This window comes from Haplochromis burtoni, unplaced genomic scaffold, assembly GCF_018398535.1.
Source record: "Haplochromis burtoni strain Fernald_Lab_line unplaced genomic scaffold, NCSU_Asbu1 Contig_32, whole genome shotgun sequence".
Taxonomy (NCBI): Eukaryota; Metazoa; Chordata; class Actinopteri; order Cichliformes; family Cichlidae; genus Haplochromis; species Haplochromis burtoni.
Window position 1 is genome coordinate 907651 of NW_024582393.1, and position 14634 is coordinate 922284.

The 14634-nt window shown below is 43.1% G+C and overlaps 1 protein-coding gene across 5 annotated transcripts in view; it reads right to left on the reverse strand.

Moving 5' to 3' along the window:
• LOC102308138 (tensin-2) overlaps window positions 1–13653 on the reverse strand; it is a 32355-nt gene extending 18702 nt beyond the window's left edge. The window contains exons 1-3 of one of the 5 annotated variants that reach the window (XM_042219378.1): window positions 13155–13653; window positions 5267–5372; window positions 5135–5172 (exon numbers count right to left, since the gene is read on the reverse strand). In XM_042219378.1, coding sequence (XP_042075312.1) covers window positions 5135–5172; window positions 5267–5372; window positions 13155–13277 — 267 coding nt within the window. In that variant the 5' untranslated portion in view covers window positions 13278–13653. The other 4 variants (XM_042219379.1, XM_042219382.1, XM_042219380.1 and 1 more) reach the window with 4 other exon arrangements.
• Between the last annotated feature and the right edge of the window lie 981 nt (window positions 13654–14634).

A 14634-nucleotide genomic window follows, 5' to 3' on the forward strand; every position in this document is an offset into this window, starting at 1 on the left:
AACCTCTCGCCATAAGAACAGTTTCTTCCCCTCTGCTGTTGGACTCATGAACAATAACCGTATGACTGTTCCCACCACTAACACATGACCCTACGCTGTGTTCACTGCATCATTCCATGTTTGGCACTGATCACCACCTGCACTCATGTATATATCTATCTACTTAGCACTTTTAATTCTTATCTGACAGTATGTTTTGCACTAAGTACCGCAGCAATTTCCTAATGTTGTAAACCTGCTCAACATTTGGCAATAAAACCCTTTCTGATTCTGATTGTGATTAAACTTTCCCTCCTTTTAATCCCATCCACAGCACAGCAACTGCAGCTGGAATATGAATCTGATCTGACCACTGCCACATCCTGAATTATTCCTGGGAGAGGAAATCCAACACAGAGAGATCTGTCACAGCAGGGAAGGCAGAAGATAAATGTGAGTGTCTGAGACACAGGCGTCAGTGTGCCATGTAGAGGGAACAAGCTTCAATCTGACAGTCAACTCAGAGCTGACATCACGCCCCAGAGAGGGAGAAGTGAGTAAGCCTTCAAACCAGAAAGCGGAAAAATCTAAATTACCAGGTTTATTCCATGTTCTGTACTCTCACAAAAAAGTCACTCATGCCCAAAGTTGCTGAAAGCTAAAATAAAATCTGTGGGCTTTTATTTTTAGCGGCTGGAGAGATTCATGAGGCTTTACCTGAAAGCGCAACACGCCCTCTTTCTCGTCTTGTTAGCAGTCTGCCTTTCATCCTCCTGTCATCTTTGATCCCTCGTTTCTCTATTTCCTACCTCCTGGAGTCTGTCGCCCCCTTCTAATCCCCCCTCACTACTTAAAAAGCCGTGGGGCAGGATGACCACAATCATCCCTGCCATGAAATGCAGGCATGTACTCCTCCTGAATAAACAACGTCAGATGACAAAGAGCACCTCGATAAGCATCACGCGCATCAAAGGCACAGCACCAACTAACTAACAAAACTGACCCATGGGATAAAGCAATAAGGGCTCAAAGTGAAAAACCAAATGTCTAGGGAACACAAAGTAGACATAGGAAAAAAGGAAGACAGGAAGAGGAAAGAGGAGAGGCAAACAGGGACAGTAAAAGAGACTGACCGCTGGCCAGGAGAGAGATGTCAACAGCTGAACATGCCTCCTGATCACTGACACAGAGCAGAGAGATTTCTCAGAGCTATTTTAATAGAGCTCCTTATTTTAGACTAAATGTCCCCCAGAACACTTACAGGCTCATTTTGTCTATTTGTCTGTCAATCATCCCACAAAGTCTCTTTTTCAAGAGATCTGGCAGTCGATTTTGAGGAATGTGTCACGTGGCTGCCTCATAACTAACATACATTTGGAGCTGGTCCCATTGTCACCGCATGCCTTTTGACATTCAGCAACTGGAAAAATAGCAGCAACTGAATCAAAACTTTCTATCTGCATCCCCTGCGCAATACAGTGACATCATCTAAGCAGACACCATTTTTTTAAAAACATTGTTACGACCCTGTTAAGAAAATGGGAGCTGTATAATTCCTGGAATATTAAACAAAGCATTACGGTGTGGCTTAGCCTCTCAGGAAATTAAAAAATATAAATGCTTTGAGCGTGCATCTGTGTGCACCCTTGTGCCCGCCGATGCTTTATTGTTGCTAAGGTGAGTAAAGCAGTAAAATTAAATTAACCGTGATAATTATTTGTGGACAAGTACATCATGGTTATAAAAAGCAGCAGCAGCACAGTGACAGTGATAAGCCACCACCCTAATCGAGTTACAAAGATAAACAATCTGTTGGGATTTTGTAATAAACAGCATCCACTTTAAACATCTGTTGACTTCTCGTCTACCTTGTGCCCCAGCTGTGAGACGTGCAGGAGAAAGTGGGCGGCTTAAGACAACGGAAAGGAGAAGAGACTCAGAAAACCAGGACAGCTGGTCAAGAGCTAGACTAATAATCAGCATCTACTCGAAGAAGAAGAAAAAAAGGAAATCCAGCCTATAATCTGTTGAGCATTTGCAAACTGATCTGAATTCACATCATTTCAAACTCATGACCCTATGTCACTTCATATATCAGCACAAAACATTAGGAGAACAGCTGGTGTGCATGAGCAGACAGTGTAAAACCATCTGTATTTCACTGCATGACATTAGGATCCATCAGATGGTGTCAGGACAGGTGACTGGGTCCCTTTGTCTCTGGTGTCCTTTGGTCCTAAATGGTGACTTTGCATACACACAATAACAAACAGCACAGCACTGAGGCAGTAGACGGTAATCTGGAACCTGCATCATCATATCTACAGGATTAATATTGATATAGTTAAAAGTAATAAAGTACAAGCAAATAAAAATACACAGACACAGTAGCAGACACATGCACACAAATACATCCAATCAAACCCTTAACAAGTCTTGCACAAAATGTATTATATATAAACGAATGAAACACAGATTAGGCCCAGTTCCCATAAACTACTAACCTGCTCGACTGTCTCATGAAAAAGTAAGTCTTATGAATCCATTCTCCAGTTTAAATAATTAAAATCAGCGTATTTTTGTAGGTCACAGCAGGAATCTCTGCTTAAATTTCTGCACTTTCCTTAATCACAGTAAACAAAATCCTCTTTCTGGGCAAAGCAAGAGCTCTCTGGCTACGGCTTTAATGGAATAATATGCACAATCACATGCCGCACAGTTTGAGCTAACACCGTAGAAAGATGGTAAGGCTGTTACTCGGTAGAAAATAAAAACCTAGACAAGCTGAAACTGATGCTGCAGCTGAAGGCGAACTAAAGCAAAAAGCTGTAGTCAGTCAATATAGAGCGGAGCGTGTTTTTACCTCACAACAAGCAGCTTCAGTCTTTCCCTCTGCCTCTGAGCAGCGTTGTGTGTAGAGTGTCATACACTACCTCCCTCTCTGCTCACTCTCCTTCACCAACTAAGTTTGCCCCCCCCCCTCCCTCCCTCTCTTGCATACACTTGCAGAGTGCCAGCAGCACATGCAACATAGCGTTTCCCCTCCCGATTTGCCTGTGCCTTACGCACAGAAGGCAGCGACGCACATCAGCCATGCAAGCACTTTCCCTCGCACGCGTACATCAATACGCCACATGCAGACAGTGGGTGCTGATGTACAGTGACCTCTCCGGTGCCCCGAGGGAGAGTGATGACAAGAGGCAGGAGGACAAATAGCAGCGGGGACATACACTTGATGAGATGGGAAAAGACAAGACGATGCGCAAAGGATAAAAAATAGGGGGGAAAAAACATACTATAACTGTAGTGGTGACTGCCGTATCACACTGATGAAAGGATCAAACATTTGAAAAGGAGATAAGAAAAAAATGACACAGAGAAGGTGGGAGATGCTTTAACTGTGACGGCAAAACATCAGAAAAAGGAGAAGTCTAACAGAGATAAAAGGTTAGAAGAGATGATGACAGTGAGACGCAAGAAATGAAAGAAGTGAAAAGAAGGTGGTGCTATAACATGTTCTATAGCAAGAAGACAAACAGCAGAAACCTAAGAGGGGTGGGGGGTATTGGTATATGAAGCACACCAGTCTGAAGCCTTGACCCAGTGTTCCTTTTTATTTATGAATAGCCCCAAATGGGACTGATCACACGCACTCTCACACAGACAAAAACTGCCTCCCCAGCTGCCTCTCACTTATTTGCGTCCCCTGTGATCACTCACTCGCAGGCATCTGCGGCACTCGCGTTATTTTCTATATTTACCCGCTCAGACTTCTCCTATCCAGACTGATCATCATCCTGCGTGACGATATCCACTCACCGTGGCACCCGCTCTCCTGCAGCCTCCGAGAATTGTTTTTGGCTGTTGCCCCGGTGACCGGTGGAGGGTGGATGCATATGACAAAAATAATAATCCTCTTTTAATACGCGCAACTAAGTCACAACAGCTGGTAGAGGCGTGTCATACACCATTAGAGTGTGCGAGTTACCTTGGTGAAGAGAAGAGCAGAGAAATATATATGACAGGTCCTTCTGTGTGGCGCTGAGAGGGCAGGTGTGCTGCTTTTGAGTGCATGTATACGACTTGTGCTGCTGGATACTGAGTGAGACAAAACAGTCCCGCTCCAGCAAGGTCATGAACTCACTCAGTGGCGTGTGACACTGAGGTGATGTGAGTGGGGTCACATGAGAGTAGAAGCTGCTGCTGCCAATGGCTTGACATGAGCTGTGGATGGAGAGAGTGCTTCTCTCACACAGTTTAAATGAAACAGGCCACTCTTTGGGGGACTCTATGAGCAAAGGTCGGGACATCTTACTCAAAGTGTATAAGCAGCTTTTTTAAAACCAGGACTTACTAATGCACATATGCCGCTGTGGTGAAGCTCAGCTGAGCTTAAAGTGTTTACTGGGCAATTTCCTTTCTAATCACCAACAGACAAATGCAGATTGTCTTACGGCAGAGCATGTGGTTTGAAGCTGTGAGCACTAGCTTCGCTGAGCTTTGTGAGTGCGTTTGTTCAGAGAGCACTGCAAAGTGACTGCTTGCAAACAAGGGCCTTCCAGTTTTCCAGTTGAGAATCGTATTTGGCTTTCTTATAACAAACAGCAACTTATCTGTAGACGGACACACAGACGGCATTTGTTTGCAACGTGCATTATCACCTGAGACTTCTCGTCTAGGCTCCTCCTCACTGATCCCTCACTGTGCATTCAGACCACTGACAGCTCACAGATCCCTGTTACCCCTAACTGATCACCCCGAGAGCTATTTTCACAGTGCTAATGATGAGTAATGATGTATCATATATACAGTCATGACCTCTAAAGCCACAGACTTTATTAAGAGTCACTTTGAAAAACAACGGAGACTTTCCGGGTGCTTGAGAGCTCACCCTCTCATCCATGTTACTGCATGGATGAGTGCAGTTCTGGAGGCAGGCCTTCTTTAACCAGACATCTAGGTCAATGCACATGGCTTATTCCACTTAAGACTAACATCACATTAACGTCGGTACCCGACAAACCTTTGAAAAAGGTGCACAGTTTGCTCTGGGCAGGAGGAGGTAAATACCTTACCTCCTCCTGCCCAGAGCAAACTGTGCACCTTTTTCAAAGGTTTGTCGGGTACCGACAAAGGTAGAAAATGTATAGCTCACCTTGGCTTCACATGTCTTGTGAACTGTAACCTTGCACTCTGTAAGCAAAAAGAAGCAATAATTTACTCCGAGAGTCAGCGAGCTGCTCTGACCTGCATCTAGATCTGCTACCACCCTGAGATGTGGACTCACCCTTGCAGAAAGCCGCAGGGGTGTCAATGTTGTGCTTGCACACATCACACATTCGTCTCCTCTTTAGCGTTTTCAGTGTGAAGGCATGGTTCCCTGACTTGGAGAGCTGCGGATACACAGGACAATCAAATCTGATCACCACACACGAGACATAGAAATGTTACAAAGGACGAAATAAAGGCTCCTCCTCAGTGGAAATCATTCATTTAGTGAGGCGGTAACTGTGTGCATGAAAGCAGCTTGAAACCATCGATCCCCTCGTGATAACATGTATAGTAGATTGTGGGCCTGCTTAGGTTTACCAAGTTTCTCAATTTGAGTTTAGCATTCTTCCATCTGAAGCACTAGATGTTCACTATCCCCTGCGTGGCTGCTGTCAGTACAGATATGCGCTGGTTTAGTGATACACCAGCATGAGCACTGGTGTCCTACCTGCTGTACGTTCAGCTTCCTCCACTAATATCAGCTGTCGTATCATGTTGTCTTTGAAGGCATCCTGTTGTCTTGTCTTTTAACTTGTCCTTATTCTGTCTCAGTCTGGGGGCTAAGACTGAAAAATGAAAAGCTTTACGTGCTGCTGTTCCCAGTTGACTGTGCAGTATGGTCACAGGCAAGACGAATTGAACCTAACGGATTCTGTCAGGGGATAAACGTGTTTTAATCTTTTTATTATTTTACCGTGGTCACTGTTTTAAGCTTCTCTGTGTCTCCATACTGATCAACCACAACTTCACAACTGTCAGGTGAAGCAAATAACAATGATTGTCACATTAAAGTTCTGCTAGTAAAACATTCACACGGGTTCTCGCATTCCTGTGCATGTTACTTTTACAGATCGTATCCCCAAGTGTATCCAAAGTCTGCCTCACTCCTCTTTTGGTGATGGAATTCCCAAAAGCAGTGGCCTCCCCCGGCAGTTCAGGAACATGGAAAAAGTACCAAAAACACTGAGATGTCCCGTAAACTCCCCTACTCCAACTTTTCACCAACTAAAGACGAATATTCCCCGATGACTGAATCCTCATGTTCCCCTGGTTTGACCTCTAGTGTCATTGTCAGGTTAACCTTTTTTCCTATTGGCCATTTCCCTGACTAATTTATGACCAATATTATGAATACACACATGCATTGTCATCATCTCAAAGAACTGTGTTGCCTGCATACATACTGACTTTGAAGATAAATCTTTTTCAGCTAAACAAAAGACTAATATTTAACTTACATTTAGTCTCCCTGTTAGTCTGGCTTAAGTAGCTGGGGCTTCTCCTCTTTGAAGACAGGCTCAGTTTCCTGTCAACATTTCAAAGTGGTACCACACTGGGCAGTCCTGGCAGCTGTGTAAACCCAGGGTTTGAGCTTCTTTACGCAAAGCCAAAGGTACAGTAAATCTGACATAAACAGGCTTAGTATGACTGTTCACTCTCTCTCAGAAAACAAACAAACATTATTTTGCTTAATATGGTGGGAATGATGATTGGCTGCATTATTCTTCATGTAAGCACTAATAAAAAAAATGATCATTTGAAAGCAACGATTAATTTGAATGTCTTTAAGGCACATCCACACACAGTTGTGGTGAAGATATGCACTCTAATAATTTCACCTCCCTGACTCATAATCCATGGATTTTTCTTTTTATAAACTCATACTCAACTGTCCCAGCGAGAAGCGGGACAATGTTTATACAGAGTTATGGCAACGCCCTCCCAAAGCAAAACCTTTTGACGGCATGTGAAGCAAATTAAACCATTACTTTTTTCCTAGAGCAGAGGACTAGGAGGGGCCTGGAAACATCAGGAAGGAGATGGTGTGAGAGTGCGGTATGTGTAGGAGAGGTGGAGGACAACAAACATCCCATAGTACCACTACATGCTGAAATTTCCCTTCATGTTAAATGCCTGTATCTAATTAAAATAAACACATCTCAGCTGAGACATTTTTTTGGACGCCTTGGTTTGACTTTAACTCGGGAAGTTGAACGCCAGTTTGGTCCCTCTCACAAATGATTATTGACTGGCCTCGCTTCCCTCACCGCCTTAAACTGTGAGTGTTGCTAAACTGGAATGTTTTATAAAGGAGCCTTGCCTCTCAAGTGTACACCGTTTAAATCCTTAATGACAAGAAATGTCAACTGAATGTTTTATGCGGCCTCACCTTCAGCTTTTGTGCGGCTGCTTATAATGCGAACGTAAACGCAGCTGATTTGCAGACACCGCGCTTTGCAGCACACCATATAACAGCTGCAAAGTTTCTGACTTGCTTCATTAAAAATTCCAAATGCTCTTTAATTTGACGTTTACTTGCTTACTGAACTCAAGTGTTTCGAATCCAATTTCAGTTGAAAATAAAGGTTTACCAAGCAATAATGTTTAAGTCTCAAATTAAAGCACTGCAATTTATTTTAATCTCATTTTAAATGACCTCACGGTTAATAATCAGGAGCTTTAGAATAATACTTTTTTCTTGAAAATACACTTATTTGCTGTCTTACTAAGCGTTAGACGAAGGCTTCTCCTGTTTGCTCGCTAAACATGGGATTACATCCAAGAGGTGGTTAGAACATTACTGTTATAATTGTTTTTTATGCCTTTATTTAATCACGTCTCGATTATTGTAATTAATTCACTTTGTTCACTAGTCTGAAGGAAGCTTCTTTGGAGCGTCTGCAGGTTGTTCAGAGGCTTCTGTCTAAGTCTTTTAAGTACTCACATGTCACACTGTTACTAATTCAGTTACACTGGCTCCCCATTAACTTTTGGGTCCACTATATGATTGTGGATTAGACTTTTAGAGCTCTGCATTGACACAAACCATCATACATCAGTGAACTTTTACATCCATACATGCCCAACCTGTCCCTGAAGTCATGCAAGCAGGGCCTGCTGGCTGTGCAGGATACAAGGCTGAGAACTGAAGGAGCATTGGCTACTGTGGCCTCCAAACATACAACTCGACCCCTCTGAGAGAGCCTGAGAGCTGTGGACCCAGTGATCTCTTCTAAAAGGCAGCTAAAATTGATTGATAAAAATTGATTATTGATTAAAACTTTAAAAAATTGGGTAACCTTTTGTTTTGACGTTTTAGCATTTTTGTTGTGAAGCAGTTTGTGATATTTCTTTTGAAAGGTGCTAAAGTTTTACTTGCCTGCATGACAGTATGAATGTGAGCAGAGGGAGCTAAGCATGCTATTTGATGGTGGGTAGGTGGATTAGAGTGGGCATATATGACTATAGAAAAAAAAAGTTGCTAGAATCTCAAATCCAGTGGTCAATTTTCTTCCACTTATGCAATACAGGTTTTGTGGGGGTCATCCCTCAATCAACCTAATCCCCAAGCATGTCTTTGGACTGCAAGAGGAATCCCATACGACACTGTGAGAACATGCAAACTCCAAACAAACTATCCTTGAGTCTAGGATCCTCTTGCTGTGAGGCCCCAGAACTAACCACTGACTTTGTCCAGTCATACTGTTCATACAGTATGGAGTAGATTTACACAGATGTCGGAGTACAGGTGTTTGAAAAGCTGTTACAGAGTGTGCTCCACCAAACAAAGGACATCATTTCCATAATGAAATCACTGTTGCACTCATTTTCTCAGGCTGCCTAATATTTGTAACCCATCTAGCCACCAAGCCCTCTGAGATGAATTTGGCTGCTGCCTCTGATGGACCGCGTTACCATCATGCTGTACGCATTGATCTCATAAACAAAAGAACAGAGTACCGAGTCATCTGACTATCGACACGTGCTCATATAAACGGTAACATCCAGTGAATGTGATGCATCTGGGTCTGTGTGTGTGGTAGTGTGGAGTATATGGGGGGGAGGGCTGAGGGTATATGAGGGGAGAGGATCACCATCATCTCATCTCAGCCGTTTACACTCTGAATGTTCTTATGTAACCCGTGAATATTGGAGATTGAATCAATTGGACTAATGCAACCCAAAGAGATGCGGTACACACAAATGCATGTGTCACTTCACAGGTCTGAGATCGCCTGCAGAAATGTTCCCTCGGCTACGACACTGCAAAAAAAGCTGCAATCATCACTCAACGTAAAGCAAACTGAATAATTATGGAAATAAATTACAGGAAAGGATAAAGACAAAAATCATTCAGCGGCATAAAAGCAATGTAATATGTGTAATACATACCTTAAAAATATTTTGTATGACATATGGGGACAGTACAAACTCTAATAGCAGTGAAGTAAACAACACTTGCAATGAAGTCACAGTTAGATGGCACGTGACTAACAAACATTGCATCAATTTTTCCTTTGTTTTTGCCGCAGGTCAAGTAAATGACAAAGATTTTTAATGTTGCAAATCTTTGCCACTGAAGAAAAATCACTCAAATGTGGCTTTTTACATTTTTATTATAGAGATATGGCATTAAAGCAGCATATCAGTTCCACGCTATAACCGTGGCACTTTCCATCTGTTGTTGCCAGTAAGTCAGAAAGTTGAACCTGAAATATCAGAATGGGTCAAGGCTGCTACCCAGTGGACACACTGTGGCAGTGCAGCACATTTTCCAACTGAGGACGTTTTCACTGTTAAACTTATTTGAAAAGCATAGACAGCTGTATATTTTTTTTCATCATGGTGATGTAATTAGTTTGGATGTACTGCTTTTGTTCCAGCGAACACATTCTTGTTACTGCTGTATTTATATTATGCAGTGCAGTGAAATTTGGTTTGAAGCTCTTACAAAAGTTTAGAAGATTAAGTTAAAGCTATAAAGTATCCAATAACTACACGGTAGCACAATAATACTGTGCACCAGTTCAGCAGGATGAGTAAAGTGGCATGTGCCACAACATCTAGTGTGAAAATAAATAGTTGATGGATCAGCAATACAGTGTGTTACATTGGAAGGATATTTCCAGTCTTTATTCGTTCTTGGCCTGGTTCCGAGCAGCCACAGCTCTGGGGGGAAGCTATTGTTCAGCCTGGTTGTGTGGGTGCGACAGATGGCAGTAGTTCACAGAGGTGAGGGCATGGGTGTGTGGGGTCCTCACGGCTTTCCTGAGACACCGATTCCTAAAATATCTGAATGATCCCTCAATCAGCTGACACACACATTTTAAGCCATTCATTACCCATCTGACATTTTAATCAGAATCTTAGGGAACAGTCTAGTTAAATAATAACCTTTATAAAGTACTTTTGGTATGTGAGCAGAGAGCACATTTAGTGGTAGTTATCTGTCAATTAACTCAGGATAAAGAACAGTCCTTTCCACCTATTCCAACTTACTTAACAACATTAAGTAAGACGAGCCAAGTTAAACAGCTTTGGAGAGATGCTATCATCATGAAACTGAAATGTATGGATTTAAACTTGTACTAAAAACAACATTTTCATGTGAACTGAACATGTCTTTTCAACTTTGAAGTTCAGTTGTTACAACAACACCGTCGTTGTTGTTTGCTCGTCTAAAAGTCATTCGATCTTTAAATTTTTCCCATGATGGCAAAGCCCGCTTCTGCTTAACTCTTGCTGCACATTGTTTGGATTTTGTTCAAGCAGCCCATCACTATGGGTCTGGTTCAGAGTGTTTCTGAATATAACTATACAAAAGGATTTTGTTCCATACAGAGGGACAGAAAATTACACATCGGGAAAGCATTTTTAACGCCACGCTCAAAAGATCAGGGCGACAAGAAGGACAACGCTGTCAAATAACTGGAGCACAACAAGACAGCCAAAGTTTAGTTTAAACTGGAACTGCACAAACAACTGTCGAGGCATTTGTCATAAAAGCAGTACAGTTCAAAGCTGAGGTGATGCTGACAAATGCTTTGTCATTTTAATTTGACTCAGACAGTAAACACAAACTTTTTGGCACGATTTGCTAAATGCTTTGAATGCTTTAAAAGTTTGAATAATTTGAGCTTTCTAATGAATTTTACTGAGTTTTTTCAACACTAGGACTGAATATATGCTACGCTGTGCTGCACAGGTGTTTGTTAGATTATGCCCAACCCCCTTTATATGCAGTGATACCAGTAAGAAGGATCTCTGTTTGCACGGACATTCAGTCTCCAGAGGCTCCCGTGGCTATCAGCAGTGTTGCAGTATTGCATTGCAGCATTAGAACCCCACCCCATTTGTTTTTCGCAGCCAAAGTCTGTGTCATTCTCCAGGCATCTCCACTGACCAAAGAGCCCGAAGGACTTCCACATCTAACGTGTGGATGAAGAAAGGGACTGAACTGCATTTATTAGGGCTTTGTTTTTTTTTACACTGGCTTTTTAAAATGAAGCTGTAATGCCGCTTTGTGTCGTGAGAGTTTTCTGTCATGTGCCTCAATACAAAGCTTTAGTTATCTGAAATATACACTGTACCACCGCCTCACATTGGCAAAAATATACAGCTGCAACCACATACGCACACACGCCTGCACGCATGCATGCACGCACGCACGCACACTGTAAATAAATACAGAGTACAGTGACACACACACACGCACGCACACCTCCTTGGCACTAAATGCCTCATTTCTTTTTTCAGCGGCACCTCACAAGTGATGACATGCTGGAGACCAGGAGTCACAAAACTCTCACACACACTCACACACAGACATACAATCTGCCCAGGAAGGGACGGGAGCAGGTGGCGAGCCAGGAGTGTGCTCAAGTTCTGGTTGGGTATTTATAACCTGCAGGAGTAGGGGGCTGTCGCCTCTAAAAGCTATGAAAATGCTCAAAATAGGAACAAGAATTAGTTCAGATTTTCATTTGTGTGAAAGAGAGGAAAAAACTCCCCCCCCCCCCAAAAACAAAAAAACCCCAAACTCCTGCACTGATAGTTGCATGTACAGATTCACACACTTCATTCTTCTCCACTTCATACGAGTCCGCCCATTCAGCTGGGACTATGTCATCATAATTTGGCATGCTCTGACACACACACAGGAAAACACAAGCAAGGGATATGAAGCCACAAATGATCTAATGTTTTTGTTACAGCAATATCTCCAATATCAGAGAGAAACTACACACTCGTCACACAGATGTCTGAGCTTTCAGCTTCATTTCACTGTGTGTTTTATTAAAGATGCACAACTTTTTTCATTTCCTATTTACCTTTTTTGTTCTTTCGCTCTCTTCTAACACTGACACAGAGCATGCCACAATGTGATTTACTCTGACATGTGAGAACACACATATTCCAGTGCGCATACCTTTATTTTAGATTCCATAAAAGTCTCCCAGGAGGCTTCATGCATGTGGAAGTGTAGCTTGCACCTAAATCCATACATGTTCCTAAATAGAGGCTGCAGACAGGCAGGCGGTGGGTCAAAACCAGACAGTAACTTATACCACTTCCTCCTGAACCTTTGATACCCGAGGAACATCATTTAACAGCGATCGCATGAATCCTCCCTTCCGCTGCTCTGCATACCCCCCTTTTTTTCTTGGTTCACTGTTGATGACTGTGGTTTTAGTTTACAGTTTATTAGCTTTCTTAGCTCACAAGCTTCTGAGAGAGGTCTAAAAGGAACATGCCAAACACTTTGATCCCTTCGGTATGCACACTTCTGTTTATGATGTGCTGCTGGAATATTTCATAAGAGAGACAGAGCAGCTCTGGAGTCCAGGCCTCGTCTAATTTGGAAACACAGTGGCAATTCTTTGGATTCCTTTGGTTGTTATCAAGCATGTGATGAGTGTATAAGTTCAGCCTCTGCTGCTGAGTCAAATGGCAAAGCAGATCGAGCGGGTGCTGTGGATGTAAAGTGAGAGCTAGAGTGTTTCAAACGGACTTTAACAGCTGATCTCTAATGACCTGTGATTTTACTTTGTGTTTATCTTCAAACTGCACACGTTTGAGGATGGAACTGTGCACAACCAGCGTGTTGATGGTTACTCACTTACCTCAGCAAGCTGAAGGATTTCAGGAGGTACCTCAGGGTCTGCCTTCACAGGGATTCCTCCAGTTTCTGTGTCATGTGCGTGCTTTTGTATCCCCACAGTGCTCGTACTGTGAATGCACCCCATTCTTGCAGCAAACACGCCTCTTGCACCTCTAATCTTTAAATTTCCTCAGCTCCTCGCGAGTGATTTCCTCTTCTCTTCCACCCCTTTCAGCACTTCATGTTTTCTCTCTTCTTGTTCTCCAGCATGTTCCTCCGTCCTTCTCAGCGACTCCTCACACCTCTGTTCTTCGCCTCTGACGGCTTACCCTGCCTCGAAACCCACCCCAGATAACTTTCCACCCCCTGACTTCTCTTCTTACAACCGCTCTTTCTCCCTCTGTCACCAAGAACCTACCCTTCAACCCACATCCCCTTACACTCCCCCTGCGCCCCTTGCTCTCTGACTATCTTCACTCTGAAAACATAAAAGCATACACTCACCGCCTCTCTCTTCCCTCCCGCCCCCCTCCACCGTTTCCACTTGCTAATAACTCCTTCTCTCCAGCTTACAGACCCTCAAATGTCTTGTGCTCTACACTTACAGACCCTCCAGTCTTCCCTGTCTCTCTCTCTCTCCCTCCCTTGCTGTGCGGGAGAAGGGGGCAGCTGTTTTGGCTTGTTGATGTCAAACCCTTCCCTTATGCTTTGGCTTTACTGCAGCTCCTCTCACGCTCCTCTTCCTCATGGGAGAGTGATTAGTTTGAACCTCTTTCACACATGTCATCCTTCTGGTCTCTGTGGCTTTGCTCATGAGAACTTAACTGCTGGCTTGATAGCACTGATCACTCTTCTCCCTCTCCGCATTGTTTCGAGAAAAAGTCTTCTATCTCGGCGTGTCCCATGGGCGTTTATGTAGCCTAAAACGTAATCAGCTTCACCTCCTTGTTTGACAGGACAAATGACATCATCACCGACCTCGCTTTATTTCCTCACTTGGATGCAGCTCTCTCTCTCCACTGAAATTAAAACAATGACACATTCTGTGCTTAAATTTTAGATCTGTGTTCATTCCTTCAGACTACAGCTCTCTCTTTCTGTTACACACACACACACACAACTGTAATCCTCAAACTGGGCTCCCCAGACAAAATACTGCTTCAATCTGGGGGTTTTTGCAGTTGGGAGGGGAAAAGCTTCAACAATAAACTCTTTTTAAAGCCACATTTTTAGGGCTTGGTTAGGCTGTACAAAGCAGTCTTTGGTTTAAATGTGAGACAAATCTGTGGCCGGGAGCTAAATTGGGCATCAAATCATCAGCATCTACAGCAGCAGTGAGAAGAAATCAGTGATAGTGAGAGATTAAAAGCTATATGCTATAAATTCAGATAAAATCAAGGCAGCTTTCTTTGAAAACTTAACGTGTGGACATGAACCTCTGTCATTTTGTGGTGTGAAGTGGAAAAGGGTATGGAGGACCCTCCTGTGTGTGCCATCCTCTT